Source organism: Wolffia australiana, chromosome 15 (assembly GCF_029677425.1).
Source record: "Wolffia australiana isolate 7733 chromosome 15, ASM2967742v1".
In the NCBI taxonomy this organism is placed as follows: domain Eukaryota; kingdom Viridiplantae; phylum Streptophyta; class Magnoliopsida; order Alismatales; family Araceae; genus Wolffia; species Wolffia australiana.
In genome coordinates, this window is record NC_135849.1 from 7,149,557 (window position 1) to 7,165,772 (window position 16,216).

General features: G+C 41.3%; 3 protein-coding genes across 5 annotated transcripts; all 3 read right to left on the reverse strand.

Annotated features, from left to right (window-relative positions):
* Positions 1-1,701: 1,701 nt before the first annotated feature.
* Positions 1,702-7,857, reverse strand: MPB2C (movement protein binding protein 2C). Of its 3 annotated transcripts, none has more exons than XM_078587631.1 (6): positions 7,453-7,857; positions 7,306-7,380; positions 6,860-7,168; positions 5,752-5,970; positions 3,101-3,253; positions 1,702-1,986 (listed from the first exon to the last, which is right to left on the reverse strand). In XM_078587631.1, exons 1-5 carry the CDS (start codon positions 7,654-7,656, stop codon positions 3,113-3,115), a joined length of 948 nt encoding a protein of 315 aa, XP_078443757.1. In that variant the 5' UTR covers positions 7,657-7,857; the 3' UTR covers positions 1,702-1,986; positions 3,101-3,112. The 3 variants fall into 3 exon arrangements, with proteins under 3 accessions (XP_078443757.1, XP_078443756.1, XP_078443755.1); XM_078587630.1 differs by lacking the exon at positions 1,702-1,986 and adding an exon at positions 2,849-2,877 and having other exon boundaries at positions 7,453-7,856; XM_078587629.1 differs by lacking the exon at positions 1,702-1,986 and having other exon boundaries at positions 2,849-3,253; positions 7,453-7,853.
* Positions 7,858-9,164: 1,307 nt separating this feature from the next.
* LOC144712921 (uncharacterized) lies at positions 9,165-9,861 on the reverse strand. Its single transcript, XM_078587334.1, has one exon. The coding sequence runs from the start codon at positions 9,803-9,805 to the stop codon at positions 9,314-9,316; it is 492 nt and encodes a 163-aa protein (XP_078443460.1). The 5' UTR covers positions 9,806-9,861; the 3' UTR covers positions 9,165-9,313.
* Positions 9,862-11,492: 1,631 nt separating this feature from the next.
* Positions 11,493-14,954, reverse strand: LOC144712922 (Ribosomal protein S21 family protein). The gene is made up of 2 exons (XM_078587335.1): positions 14,465-14,954; positions 11,493-11,673 (listed from the first exon to the last, which is right to left on the reverse strand). Exons 1-2 carry the CDS (start codon positions 14,821-14,823, stop codon positions 11,664-11,666), a joined length of 369 nt encoding a protein of 122 aa, XP_078443461.1. The 5' UTR covers positions 14,824-14,954; the 3' UTR covers positions 11,493-11,663.
* Between the last annotated feature and the right edge of the window lie 1,262 nt (positions 14,955-16,216).

A 16,216-nucleotide genomic window follows, 5' to 3' on the forward strand; every position in this document is an offset into this window, starting at 1 on the left:
TATGATCACTGACTCTGAGAATGACAGGTGCCATTTTCCATGTCATTTCACATAATCAATGCATGTTAGATAAATAATAAACATGTGATGTGATGATGTGTTGCCATAGGCCTATATCTACATGTTTTCTTTTTGTTTAATGATTGGTTGATGTATGTTCTTCTCATCATTTAAAAAAATGATTTTACGACGTGGAGACTTAGATTATTGGCAAATTTTATGACGCGGAGACTAGGCGAACTTTTTTTGGATAAGAAGCTGGTATCGTGATTGAATCTTGACTTCCTCAATTGGCCTATTTTTTTCCAATATGATGTGGTAAGAGACAATGATATGGAACGTAGAAGCAGGTGATGGCGTTGTAGTAGATGATGATGTGGTAGGTGAAAAGTATAATAAGTCGATTATGGGAAATGCAACACATGGCAATGGTGTGATGATGTGACACAACACACCGAGTAATGAGTCATTCATATGGCGGTTAGCAAGTGACATAGTAGGAAGCAGATATTGGTGACATGGCAGAAGAACGAAGCAAGAGAAGATGATGTGGCATGTTGCCTGACTTGGCAAGGGTGCACCAAAAAGGGATCAACCTTGATGCATGCCAAAAATAGAGTGGTGGTTGTTTGTGCCCCAAAGGTGTGATGGTGGCACTGTGTAGTGACAAAGGAAGTAGGGACAATCAGGGCAGCGCAAGGCATTAAGAATAGCAATGGCAGAATGGTGGCACAAGTTGAGCATATTATAGTGAATGTGCTTGCACATGGAGAGTGTGGTAGCAGAGGGAAATAAGGTAAATAGAAAAAAAATGCAGGGGAAGCTTTGTAGAGTGAGTGCAGCAGTAAAAATTGGCTAGGACAGGAAAATACGTTGATTTGAGTCTGGGAGAAAGTATTTAAGCAACAAACAAGGATAGTCTGGTCTTATGTAGACAAAAGAAAGATAGGCTTATTGATTGATAGAGAGATAGAGGGAGAAGGATAATTGGCCTAATGGGCCAGTATTACATATCCTATTTTATGTATACTCCACAAGATGTAGAAACATATGTTTTATTTTATTTTATGGAAACATAAATAATTTGGTCATTCATACTATTATTTTTATAATTTTCATTGTCAATTTACTCTTTGTAAAATGAATTATTGACCTTGTCAAATGGAAAAGGTTTTTTTTCATTTAACATTCATTATTTTTAAATATAAAAAAAAAACCTTTTCCTTTTCACGATCTTAATCTATATAGATACTTTATTCATAAATCTACTTAAAAATAAAGACTGCCAATTTAAAAAACACTCACCTAAAACCAACATGTCCTCACATGAAGGTTCTGGTCGTTGATCCATAATGAACACTAACATCCAATGTTTTTTGTGGACTAAGATTGTTTGCCAACCTACATCACAATGGGCTCACACCAGCCTTAGGCCTATACAATCTGTTAGCTTATGATGTCTGTCAGTCGTCTATGTCTATTATTCTACTTGTTGAAATGATCTAACATCTAGGTGAGATCCAGGATAACAAGCACTAGAAGATCTGCCATCAAACTATGTAAGGATGTCACATCACAGTCATCAACCATCTTTAAAAGGGCTGTCCTTTGTTTTCCAGGCTATGTTACTCAACCAAAGCTTGGACAAGCTTGGACAAGCTTGTTCTCCATCCTCCTGTTTCTACTCAACCCTCTTTGTACATCCTTGAATTTTCCAGTTTCCAAATTTGTTGCAAGTTGAATTTTGATCGTATCACTCATTTTAATGCTGAATGGAATCTTCGTATTAGCCATATGTTCACTGCCCACTTTGGATAACATTTTAATGCTGATCAGCATCTTCGGATTAACCATCTGTTCACTGCCCACCTCGGATAACATTTTAATGCAGGAGTGGCCAAATGCATTGCAAGTGGCCAAATTCATAGCAAGTGCCCAAATTCATTGTAAGTTGCTTCGCCTTAGGGACCAAGGTGTAATCCGAATCTGCAGATCCGGCATTAAAATGTGTGATTTGATCAAAATGCAGCGTGCAATGAATTTGGCCACTTATCAATAAATACAAGTAAAGATTTTAAAATTGACCTGACCTCCATTGATGGGTGACACTGGCCTAATTTTTTTTTCTTACAGCATCAAAATACTAATAAAAAACATTTACCCATATCAAAGGTAGGACTCAGGTTCTATTGATTTGAAGTATGGGGTATGTTATTTCATATAACATGTGTTGTGTTCTTTAAAATTCCATATAATCCTCCATATTCTTGCCCAGAGGGAAAGTAGAATTTATGAAGTGATTATGTTTTGCAATTGTGCCCCATGATATCTATCTCATTCAATATTATCCGAATTAGGGCCTCATATTTTGACTAGTTGAAAAACTATATGATTGTACTCCAATTTAAAGAGGATTAGAAGACGACAACTCAAATTTGCAAGACTCAGGGTTGCTACTGACTAGCGAAATCATTGCCGTCAATGTATTCAGTTAAAACAGGATACGGTGAATGCGACAATGGAAATATGGATGTCAGCACCAATCTTGCAAACCAGGTGGATAGAGACTTTAAATAAAAGAGATAATGCGACACACCTAATTTTCCATCTGTTTTTAAACGTCCGAAGAATAGAAATGCTAAGATTTCATTATCATCGAATTCCACCTTATATTGTCCAATGATTTTTTTCTACTTTGCACAAAATGCCAAATGAGTATTGTAAGAGCACAGCTCATCAGTATTCATTTCCCTGAGATGATCTTAAGATTAAGTTCAACCTTGCATCAAGCAAAACGAAGAACTAGGCTTCAGATAATCCACAGTGATTAATTTCTTACAGTAGGAGATCAAGACAACTGTCCAAGCACATTATACACTGAGGCAAAAAGTTTACAGATCAGGATCAAGATTTATCCAAATCAAAGAATTTACAGGATTAATAATCATCAAAGAATGAACAGAAGATGACCAAAAAACAAATCCGATTCGTCCCTACCAACAAGACATACTGGAAGCTATAAGTTAGAGAGCCTACTCTTCAATGTGCCACGGAAACAACCAAAACACGTTTAAATATTAACTTCAGAGAAACTGCATACCTAGCATTTAAATCATTGGAGAACGAATGCCTGAAGCCTCTGCCTCGCCTCTGCAGCCGCATGCAATGTCTCCTCAGTTGGGTTGTCCTTTGCTGCGGCAATGGCAGCCACATAACACTTTCTTGCCTCCTCCATCCCATCCTCATCGACATCCTGCAATGGTGTAATTGTCATATTTTGAGAAAATTCTGAAGTTTCAACTTTTGGATAGTCAGATAACACGAAACACCATCTATGGAACACCATCAAAGAATATTACAAACATTCATGACAACGGATGACGCGGTAACAGAATGACGAATTTCACTGCGTTCATGACAAGAATGTTTACCCACTGGCCGAAATCTGGATGTGAAGTTTTAAATATCATTCACACGTAAACCAAGTTCAAAACAACCCAGGCCGTGTCAGCCAGGTTTCAAACTAAAAATCACTAACATAATTACATTGCATTTCAACCAATCGTATTGCACATGTTGGCAAACAACAATAAATTTGGATCGCAGCAAAATAACAAAAATGTCCAGAAACAGGATTCAGTCCAGGGAGAAAAATTTTAGGCACTAGTATTGAACTATGCAGTGATTAGATAATAGAATAGGCAACAGAGAGAAATAGAGATGAACAAGAAAGGTAGGGAGAGAAAATAGCAGGCCAGCAAGAGTGAGAGGAGACGAGGCAGAGGAAAATGCTGTCCCTGCTGGAAAATATTACTTCACTATGCGAGCATCCATTGTTCGTCATCAGGAAAATATGCAAAGGAATATAACTTGACAGAGATATATATCAGGGGTATTTTTGTCCTTGAGGCTTGCTGTAATTCTATTTAAATACATATACTCTGTGATTTTTGGGCTGAGGGATCATCCCAGGGGAAGCACAGGCTCAGAATTGGGCTGTTGTCATCGGCTTTCTATCTCACTCTACGAGATGGACTGATGTTTGCGTCCTTATCAGAGACTAATTCAACTTGTTTTATTAAGCTGCTGTTATTTTCTGAACGAGACAGTCTGTTCTGTCCTCTTTCCGTTTATCAAAGTCATACAGAGTCCATTCCGCATCATATCACCAACATAGTATTGCAGGGCCAATATACCACCAATAATGAATTGGCAGGCAATTAGATTTTGTTTTCATCTCTGCACTAATTACACGAATATTTAGTCCCCTCCTGCTATTGGTTCAAGTCTGTTCTTTCAGTAAAACAGGCTACTTAAAGCACAAAATTGGCCACCTTAACCAGAACTGTCTCACTCTATTGGACAGACTTGGAGAAGCTATGGAGCTGCAAGGAAAGGGGTGGAACTCATGATGGTCTTGAGGTGCTGGAGTGCTTGATTTAACTTCTCTAGCCACCGCAATAAGGACCTTTTTGAGATGTACATGATACCTATCTATGAAGAGAGGACTATGTGTTATGACTCCCTCCTGTATTCTTGATCGTAACTAAAGGAGAATGAATAACTAAACGACAAGTAAGAGTCAAGACTGTATAGCATCAGTCTGATTGTAAACGTCAAGATAGAAACAATATTGGTCTTGCGATAGAGGTCTCCATACAACTGACAGAAGTGAGATGATGATGGTGAGTTGCCCTCTTCCTCCAACAGTCTTGCTGACATAGAGCTTTACGATACTTCTGCCGCTCTAAGAGAAGTCAGGATCGGTGCTCCTCCTTGCAAGCAGATCAGAGGATTAGCCAGATCAATTCTCCTTGAAGCTAAGAGGATCTCCTGCCCCTTGAACTGAATCCAATAAAATGACACCATTGCCTTCCCCCACTGAGATCTTATCTATTTACAGTTGAATCATGCCTATACCACCTTTAAGCATTTGAAATTGCACGCGCGTGCCTTGCACGTGAGTCAGCATCATGTCTCTGCCTCTAACCCTTATAAGTCCTCCTAGGGACCTTATCACTTGATTTTCTCCTAATGACACAAAAAATAATCTAAATCAGCTTATCAAGTCAAACCTGCCTGGGCAGATCCCAGGAATGAGACTGTTTGCAACCTCCTCTACGATTCTCCCAGACTATCAACAAAGAATAATCCCCACTTTGTATCAAACTTTATGCGTCATTGATCCAATCCTAGTTTGTTCATGTTAAAAGAATCATCGAATGTTGAGAAGAGGACCCACCAGAGGCGCGAATAGGAAGACAGAATGGCATAGGAAAGAAACGATTTAATCTCAACCGCAGATACTGTAATATTTCAACCAAATTCTGCTGGAACAGAATTCGCGTGAAATCTCAGGTGAACATAAATTGTTGTCAGACTTTTTTTTTCTAAAAACATTGCGAAGGAACATTCTAAACTGAAAAATAATGCACCGCAATAGGCTGAGGAAAAGTAAGTTTTACTAATTTATTAAGGTAAGCATGAAAGGATCCAAAGGATCTTAAAATCATTAAATAAATTAAATCAAATTACCCAGCACAGACTACTTGATCAACATGACACTTCTAGAGTCCCAAAATACCTGCGTGTTTACCAGGAATAACTAAAACTATCTAACGCAGGTTGCTATCCATTGCAGTTCTTAAGCAATTTCAGTCCGATATGAGGAAATGTATTTCCAGTAAAGCAGGATTAAAAGAAGCATGATTGACGGTGTTTAGAAAGATAGAGAAGAAGATTCAGACTTACAATGTCAACAAGATTGTCAAGATTAGGAAAATATGTAATATATTCATCTGTTGGTGATTGTGAATCACTCTTCGACAATTCCTCAAGCAGCCGCACAAATAAACTGGCTTCATATTCGACAGTCTCCAACTCCCTCTGAAGATTCTCAACCCTCTCATTTGATGTTTTTACCTCCCACTCCAGTTTCTCCACTGCCGCCTGCTTATCTGCAAGTTGTAACTGCAATGCAAAAACGAAGCTCAAGAACTGGAGTTTAAAAAGTACCAAAGACTCGGACTATGTAAGAGCCTAAATGATCGAAAAGAAATTTTCCCGTCAGCTGGGCATATTTTTAACCCGTCAGCCTAAACAATACTGGCTGACATTTAGAGGTTAGAGAGTCGAAAAGTAGTAAAGAAGAAATATATTCCGCAAATTAAGGGCACATATTTATTCCAATAAATCTCCACGAGTTAATTTGAAGGGGGGAAATGTAAACATCAATCTCAATGAGCCAAAAATACCAGGTGGATTCATGGAATTTAAAAAGAAAACTACGCAACCAAACCAGGAATATCAGGCTTGGTCATCATCAAATTTCACAGAGATGTAAATAACAGCCAAGAGGTCAGCTCTCTTCTTGATTCGGGCTTTCCCCAATGAAAAAGGTATTACTTAGGCTAATACTGGTTTGAAAACAGAATCTATAAGTAGGCTACAAATTACTTTGTCCATTAAGTGACCCACTTCATAGACTAGGCAGATCCACTACAGATCATGATTACAACAAGAAAACTAATAACATAAAGAAGAAGGGATTTACAAGAATTACTAACAGTAAAGTGCGGTTCAAATGTGCTAGCAACGTTTAAGGCCCATTTAGCAGAAGAAATAGTCAGGTACATGAGCTCATTGTTACTGGTAAGGAGGATTGCGGAATAGATAATTTAACAACACGAGTCTCCTAAAATTAGTTTAAGACTAGAATGATGCGATCACACAATCCCACATAGCAAAGTCAAACAATTAGGACACTTGAACAATAGGGATCGAGTATCAGTAATGTCCATCAAAAAGATACTGCAAATATAAACAGGAAAGTATCACAAATGCATTCATTTTCTGGCACCTTTAAACTGGAGACCTGGGACACGGCAGTTTTGATTACTGAATCCTTCTCTTCAACCTGTTTTCTCAGCTGATCCACCGAGCTTTCCATGGACTTCAGGATTTCTTCTTTTTCCAGAATTTTTTTCTGTAGAACAGATACTTCCTCTTTCAGAGAAAGCAATTCTTCGCTCGGTTTACGAACAGAAGAATCATCTGCCTGCAGACCATCATCTTTACTACCGCACTTGCCAGAGTTGTTGATGCCTGTTTCTCTTTGATTTGCCAAGGGCAAGCTTTGGGCTGTCTTCCTATTTTTCGTCACTGCAGTCTGCGATAGAAGAAAAGAGGAGAAAATTCTAGTTAAAACCCTAAATCCAACGCGCTTCAATGCTACAGCTAGAATGACATATCTGATTTCCACAAAAAGAAAGCATCGAAGACCATGAATCAGGCAGCGTTCGTAACCTTTCTATCGTGGGAAGGCGCAGGGGTATAAGCCACGGAAGCTCGCCGAGTGAACGACGAACGCGATCGCTTATCCTTCGATCAGAGAAAGGAAATATCAGCAGGAGAGAAGACGAAAACCACGGCAATATAAAGCACGACACTCACCATGAGAGATTCGACGAGAGGAACCATTTCGACGAGATTCTTGAACAAAACCTTGTCGAGAACGTCACTCTTTTCCGGATCGGGGTCGGATTTTGAAGAATTCGGGGGAAAAATCGGTGGCGAAGAAGATCTGGAAATGTCGGAATCGGTGGTCGGATTGCGCAGATCTGCAAATCCGTGTTGAATCAACGTCCTCTCGAGCATCTCGTAGAAACTCTTGAAAGCGGCGAGATTTGAACAGAGTGTGTACTCCGTTGATTATCAATGAGCAGCTCCTCCGCCGCCGTAACAAGTGCAGACATTAATTGAAATATTCGATTTTTATTTCCCCAAAATGGTTACCCACTAGCCTTGCTATTTGAACAGGAGAGAGAGAGAGAGAGTGGGAGAGAGAGAAAGAGAGAGAGAGAGAGTGATCTTCATATATCAATATAGTCTGAATCTTGCCTCGTACATAACGAAATTTTAATTTCACTTGCTTTTTCTTGATACTCTGCATGTTTAGTTTTAAGTATTTGTATTCCGGAGAGAGAACGAGAGGGAGAGAGAGTGAGAGAAAGAGAGAAATTGTTAGAAAGATAGAGAGAGAAAGATGAGGAGAGAAATAGTGTGTGAGAGAGAACGAGAGTAAGACAGAGAGTGAGAGAGAGAAAGAGAGAGGAAGAGAGACTGAGAGCGAGAAAAAGAGAGTAACTGAGAGAGAAAGAATTACTGAGTGACTGAGAGAGAAAGAGAGACTGAGTGAGAGAGAAAGAGACACAGAGTGAGAGAGTGAGAGAGAGGGAGAGAGACAGAGTGGGAGAGTGAGAAAGAGAGATAGAGAGAGAGAGACAGAGTGGGAGAGTGAGAAAGAGAGATAGAGAGAGAGAGAGTGAGTAACTGAGAGAGAAAGAGTCGCTGTGTGACTGAGAGAGAGAGAGAGAGACAGAGTGTGAGAGTGAGAGAAACAGAGAGAATGAGAGCGAGAGAGAGAAAGAGAGAGGGAGCGAAAGAGAGAGTGAGAGAGAGAGAGAAAGAGAAACAGAGAGGGTGAGAGAGAGTAAGAAAGAGTAAGAGAAGCAGATAGAGTGAGAGAGAGTACGAGAAATAGAGAGAGTGAGAGTAAGAAAGAGTAAGAGAAACATATAGAGTGAGAGAAAGTAAGAGAAACAGAGAGAGAGAGAGTAAGAGAAAGAGAAACAGAGAGAGAGAGAGAGAGTAAGAGAAAGAGAAACAGAGAGACTGAGAGAGAGAGAGAGTAAGAGAAAGTAAGAGAAAGAGAGGGAAGTGAGAGAGAAGAGAGGAAGAAAGAGAGTATGAGAAATAGAGAGAACGAAAGTGAGAGAGTGAAAGAGAGAGTGAGACAGAGCGTCAAAGAGAAAGAGTGAGCGAGAAAGAAAAAGAGTGAGAGAGAAAGACAGTGAGAGTGTGAGTGAGAGAGCGAGAAAGATTGAGGGGGAGAGAGAAAATATAGGAGAGAGAGAGAGAAAGAGTGATGAGAGAGAGTTTGTGAGAGAGATTGTATGAGAGTGACAGAAGGAGAGAAAGAGAGAGAAAGAGGGAGAGAGAGACGATGATTGCCGAGAGAGTCTGATCCGACGAACGGAAGAACAACGGATGAACACTCCCACTCCGCGTTTAAAAAACTAAAAATTCCACACTCCCAACACCGCGTTGTCTCCCTCCGCGAGCAACTAGACTCTCTCCGACGAACACGCGAACCGCAGCGCGAATTCAGCAGAAATAAAATATTTAAAATATAGGTAAAGAGAGAGTCAAGAACAAGGATAACGCTATTTTATACAAGGGAGGCGGCGCCGGAATTCGCCCTCTTCTCCCCCTCGCAATCTCCTCGATCACCACCGCCCGGGAAATCTTCGATCTAGGGCAAGAACAGAGACGGATCCATCCCCCACCACCCGCCCTGCTCCTCGAACAGCCAGGACGGCGCCTCCGCAGCCCCCTGCCACGGATTCGGGTCCGCCACCGGAACCGGATCCGCAACCGCCGCCGGTATCGGATCCGCCGCCCGGACCGGCGGCGCCGCCGGAATCGGATCCGCCGCTTGGCTCGGCGGTCCGCCCAACGCAGAAGAAGAAGAAGAAGAAGATCGCTTGGGCTTGCGGCAGCCGCCGCCGACGGGGACGTTGCGGAGGACTCCGCCTCTGGTCCAGTAGCGCCGGCACGACTTGCAGAGATGGCGCGGCTGCGAGATGTTGTAGTTGTTGTAGTAGCAGAACTTCGTATTGCTCGAATCGCACCTCGGACACCTCAAATTCTGCTGCGGCGGCGGCCGTAGCCGCCGCCCCCCCGCCGCCGCCTCCCCCCCGCCGTACACCGCCGCCGCCCCCGCCATCCCTTGAAATTCCTGCATTTCTCCCCCTCCCCCCCTCTCTCTCCAGATCACCTCAATTCCATCCCCTCTCTCTCTCTCTCTCTCTCTATCTCTATCTCTATCTCTTCCTGCCTAGAGGTACACCCCCGCCGGTACAAATATCGCTGAGGAGGACGATCACATGGAAATGACGGTTCTGCCCTCGCATTTATTAGAAAATTCGGATAATCAGAGCTTGTCGAATTTAGTAAATGGAGTTTTTATTTTATTTGACTCCCGACTCCCGAGTCGGAGCTAACTCCGGGCCTGTTAGTTGAATGTCCGCGTGGGGCCCGCCTTTAATAGTGCGCGTAACGTGATTGGGCCACGTGGGTAGTTCGCTGGTTCGGGACGTCAGATTGGGGCGTCCGCCGGATGAGCGGCCCAGGACGCGCCACGTCGGATGAGCTTATCCGTGGGCCAACGTCCCGGATCTTCTACCTCGCATTCAATCTCAGCCGTTGGATGTACGAGGTTGTTCTTGAGACCGCCCGCACGTGCGAGTGGCTACCGGATGAGGATCGCAGGCGTCTTGGTGGGCCCCTTCTGGTACCCGTCCACGTCGTTAGTGGGCCTTCTCGTCGCCCATCGTGGGCCCACTTAGAACAAGTCCATAAACCGAATCAATTCATGCCAACTATATCAACTTGCCATGGCGGGCCCACCATAATTGTTTGATGGAGATTCAAAAAACTTCAGGAATGTTGGACCATTCACTGCTGAAGTCAACGAGATTTGACATTAAAACGAGAATAATTCGTCGTCATTTCCATCATTTTTTATTCGTCGTCCGTCCTCGAATCCTAATCAAAAGCAATTAGGAAGTTATTTTTCATTAAACAACTCCCCGTCTGTTTATCCTGTTCACCCACCCCAAAAGTCAACGAGGTTGACTTAGATGAAAGTATGTATATAAATGGATCCCGATTAATTCGAACGGATATTTTCTTAGAAATAAGATATTAATGTGGAGAATACTTGCTATATTTTATTTATTCACGTAGCCTTCCGGGTTTGACACGTCAATTTCGGTGCCGCCCCACTATCTAGTCATTATTTTGCGGGCCCCACTTGGGCAGGCCAAATCAGAAAATCTGTTTATTTTGTGTGATAATCAAAAGTTGCCGACAACCCAAATAAGGAGTTGGGGCAACCATTAATGTAGGCTGAAAACGCAGCATTCTCTCTCTAGAACATATCGAAGAAAAACAAGGGAGAGAAAAATAATGAGAGAAGTATAGCTAGGAAATGAGCTTGAAATTAAATTCCAAGAGATGAAGATCAATGGGTGTCTCTCTCTAGAATTCCTCCCTCTAGAAAGAAAATAAATGAGAGAGAAAAAGAATGAGAAGTAAAGCTACAAAAAAGATATTGAAAATTAAAATCCAATGGATGAAGATCAACGGGTACGTCTCTCTAGAATTTCTCCCTCTGGAAAGAAAATAAATGAGAGAGAAAAAGAATGAGAAGTAAAGCTACAAAAAAGATATTGAAAATTAAAATCCAATGGATGAAGATCAACGGGTACCTCTCTCTAGAATTTCTCCCTCTGGAAAGAAAATAAATGAGAGAGAAAAAGAATGAGAAGTAAAGCTACAAAAATGATAATGAAAATTAAAATCCAATGGATGAAGATCAACGGGTACCTCTCTCTCTCTCTAGAACTTCTCTCTAGTAAGAAAATATAGGAGACAGAAAAAGAATGAGCGAAATTAAAGGGTAGTTTAGGGAGTCTAGGAAGATGAGTTATTGAAGATCAAATTCCAAGGGATGATGGTCGTTATGTTCCTCTCTCTCTCTCTCTTTCTCTCGCTAGGCTCTGCACAGTTAAAAACTTCAGCCGTACCTGGTAATAATTTCAGAGGCCCCTGATACAAGAAACAAACACCCAAGATTAGTTTACATAGGCAATATGACCGCTACACGCATTAAAGTTATTTTCTCAAAATCGAGTATCACCCAATAACGAGGATAAAAACTTTGTAAGTCTGGGAGGAAATTTTACTTTATAATATTCGAACTTAAAGTGTTAAAAACATCCATGGAAAATATCCAAAACGCATTACATAAATATTGCTCATTAGAAAAATGATTCACAGAAGCACTTTTTACTTCAAAATATTTTCTTCCATCTCTTTCTCAGACCATTGATTATAATCATAACATGACAACGCATTGTCATGGATTTATCATGCAAGAGAACACTCAATTGGCTGTCTAATCTGGTCAAGAAATGGAAGAGATAATAGGGAAAATGGCACTCTTCGTCAGGAGGAATGACAAGGCAGATGAACTAAAGGAACCTTCTAATAGAAAAGAAACGTCAAACATATTTAGAAGGTTGGACATAGTAATGCGAAGATAAGAACAAGATAACTTGATCCAAATATATTTTTGTTTCAGCGGAGAATACATCAAATGGTCCATCAAGGAAGAAGTATGTCTAATTCCCAATCAGTTAGGAGCTCATCAAGAAAATCAGGAGAAAAGCTGACGTAAGAAGGCTTCTTATTGTAATTTCCCTTTAATTGGAAACCCTCTAAGTTTAATTGGGATTGGTTTTGACCCCTGTTCTCCCTGCTCTTTTCTCTCTTCCTTCTTTCAATTGCTTCTTCACTCTATCCCGTTTTCCATGGTCTTCAGTTGCTGTAAATCATGAATATTGGCAGAGAAGCGCCACAAAATAAAGAAAACTAGAGGGAAGAAGCTATCCCAAAAAGGCGGTTTTCTTCTGCTGAAAATTCAAAAGAACAGTGCAATGTAACGATATAAGGGGTTGGCTTCAACTTCTACTCTTTGTCATGAGACTTACAGGCGCACTGTTCAATAGATGCTGCGAGGGCCCAAGAAGAGATGCAATTAGGGTTGGCAAACAGTAGCGAAAACATCATTATCATCGGTAGATTTTTTCATTGTCATCCATAGATGCTGAGTGGGCTGTTACTGATATGAACCGACAGGGTTCGATGAAGAAAACCAAGAGGACACTGTTGGCAGGCCACAACGACGGCAAAATCGCCAATTCAGAAGAATGTTTCCACTAACAGTCTAAATCCTGCTCTCCATTAGGAGGCTACATCTTTAAAGGGAGATATGAGGAGGAAAAGAAGGTAAAAATGCACTAAGGGGGCTTAACACATGATAGGGATCATATCAGAGACGTCAATGTCACCATCGACAGCTGGATGGCTTCATCGTCCACTCAGCATCATCTTCATTGATGAGAGAAGTCTACTCTGCAGATGGATGACAAATTTGTCGCCGTCCTTCACAAGTTCGATCATCTTCACTAATTGGCCACCAACTAGTCAGCAAAAAACTGATGAACTCCTGCGTCAACAATGGATGGGGTCTGATTGATTGTAATGACCATGACTGTTCATCATTAAGAGCTGGATGATGATTTGTCACTCTCTTTGTCGACTCGCAAACTCTACTCTGCACACAGTGTTGATGGATGACTAATTCATCGTCAAGCATGTTTAGCCTAGAAGAATGATGACAACAAATTCATCATAGTCATCATCATTGTAACTAGTTTTCATCTTCAACTAACTAGCCTTCCCATTAATCTGGTCAAAGAAAACTCATACCTTAGTAATTTCAACTGTTTCGTATTCGGAAACTGGTGATTGACCAGTACCCACACTTTGTGTTTGGCATCAATTGAGGATAATCATGAGCGAACGCGGACTAATCTTCATTGTCATTGTCATGGTCATTGATGACGATACTAAGACTTAGTCATCATCATCGTCATCGTCAGCATCCAAGTTTAGCTTGAATGAATGACGAAGACTCAGACGAATTCGTCATCAGTAGATCAACAACAACGACAATGAAGACTAGCCATCTTCCACTCGTCATCATCCTCATTGATGCCGAACCCTAGGTGCGGGTACTGGTAAATCATCAAGTTTCTGGATAGAAAAACATTTGAAAATACAAATTTATGAGTTTTCTCTGACCAGACTAAATGCAAGCCTAGTGAGTTGAAGATGAAAACTAGTAACAACTTCTCCACGGAGCTCATAGCCACAGTAATCCTAGTAGTGATCAGGAGTAAACTTGACGAGAGAATTTTTAATAGTATCAAAGAATGGGTCAGATAATAAATAAAGTTTATGGAAACCCAATAAACACTTCTGGAATGAGATGTCGTATCTAAAAATCGCATACATTTCTAAACAGAATGAGCCTAATATTTATTCACAGAAGCACAGTATGCAACAACTTCAAGAACTATAGTACATCAATCGCATACATCTGGAAGGAAGACATCACGGGCTGATTCACATGAGAAACACTATAGTACATCAATCGAGCAAAGCAAAATCTGCTACGACTCACATTTTATGCAGCATTGCGTAAGAATGTATTCAATCAAAATTACCACCACACTGAACTTAAGTACTTTGATTGTGTCATTTACAACAAAAGTCGGGTACCTTCGTTGAATATTCGGAGTAATAAAGCAAAGAAATAGCCTTCAAGGATTAATGCAGATTATAAACACAACCGAACATCAATCGGAAACAACAACATTCTTATGTGTCAGATTACAAGAATTGATGCTTAAGAATCTTATACCACCACACCAAACCAAACAATGTTGATTATAATAGAACCAACAAAAATGCAGAAAAGCGAAGAACACACCTGAGTTTGTTGACAAGGGCTTGGCGAAGCTTCTTATGAAATTCTTGGGCGCGAATCCTGCGCTCGAGATTCTTTTGGGCAAGGACGCGCTTTTCGGAATTCTTGAGATGTCTTTCCTGCAAGCGCGCCCGCTTCAGTAATCTCTCCATCCCGCTCGATTGCATCTTCCTGTTCATTATGGCAAGAGCCTGCTCCAGATTACCATTTCTTACTCTCACTCTGATACCACGAACAGCGCCCAGCATTGTCAGAGACCCATGAAGAACCGGCGTTCGGCATGATCTCGCCGCTGTTCCCCATCCCAGATTCTCAGTTTGGCGCCGGAAGAACGATGAAACTATACCCGCAACGCGATTCATGACCAAAATTGAAGAAGCAGAACCAGAAGCCGAGATCTGAACCAAAACCCCAAAAATTTTGAGCTCCCTGGACAGAAGGGTGATCAAAAGTTTTGGGCTTTTTCAATCTTCCCGATGTTTTCAGAGCTAATCAATTTAGGGTGCTCCTGACTACCCGTATCCAATATATGCTATCAGATATCACAATACCCGTTATGCTTAAAGCACAAATATTGATATCATGGTTTCTATGGTGGATATCGGATAATGATAATGGATATCGAAAGTTTCGGAACAGTACTGGTATGATAATATCATTAAGACTATATTGACATTATGATATCATTAAGATGATAGTGACATCCTTAGCAATAGCCATAATGATATCATAATGGAACGGATAACAGATAACAAGAAGAAATAACATGCTGCCGTCCCGTCCTGCCCTGTCGGCCGCTGTTGTCACCACCACATACCACCTCTGTCTGTCACCACGGCTTGCTGGTAGATAACTGCACGTCCGGGACATGACGCCCCGGACGTGACGGGACGGGTGATGATCCATGACAGATGGTGACGTGACAAAAGTTTCGTCACGTCACCGTCCCGTCGTACATCCAAGGATTTCAGAAAAATCCATCACGTTTGCTTCACCATCCTGGTTTGCATCGTCCCGGTCATGTCCCCCTCACCGGACGGCGTCACCGTCACGTGTGACCCCCGGAAAAAAAAAACAATGCGGAGGAGAGAGAATTGGAGGGCATATCTCCAATTATCTTTGGACGGCATCTTTTTGCGAGCGTGAATTAATGCAGGGACTTTTCTGCAAAATGCCAAGAAATATAGTTCACGACACCCATGGCGAAATCTCGGTCGTCAAAAAGCTTAAATCTAACGATTTTAAAGCTTTTTTGGTCATTTTTAACCGTCCCGTCACGTCACTCGTCCGAGGCCCCCCGTCACCGTTGCGTCACCGTCCCGCCCAGTTCGTCATCCATCACCGTCATAGATACGGGCCCCTAATTTCCGTCACCGTCACGTCATCTGTCACCTTCCCGTCACCGTGACGTGTGACGTGACAGATAACGGCTGCCATTCAACTTGCTGGACCTCTCCAATCTCAAGTTTTCAACTCAACCTCAACCTAATCACATACAAAATATATGAATTTATAGAGAAAGTTAAATAAGTATACATTATAATCCAATTGGACAATTGCACGAGGAGTCGTTGGTGCCTGTAGAGCTTTTGAAGTTGTTCCGTTTTGTCATGCTGTTTTTATTATTCAATTTTTTGTGGTGTACTTTACTTGAACACAACTAAGGGATGGTTCTTTTATAAAGTTATGATAAACAATTATTGTGTTATTTCTTAAATATAGGTCCAGTTTTTTATGAATCCTCCTGTTGTATTG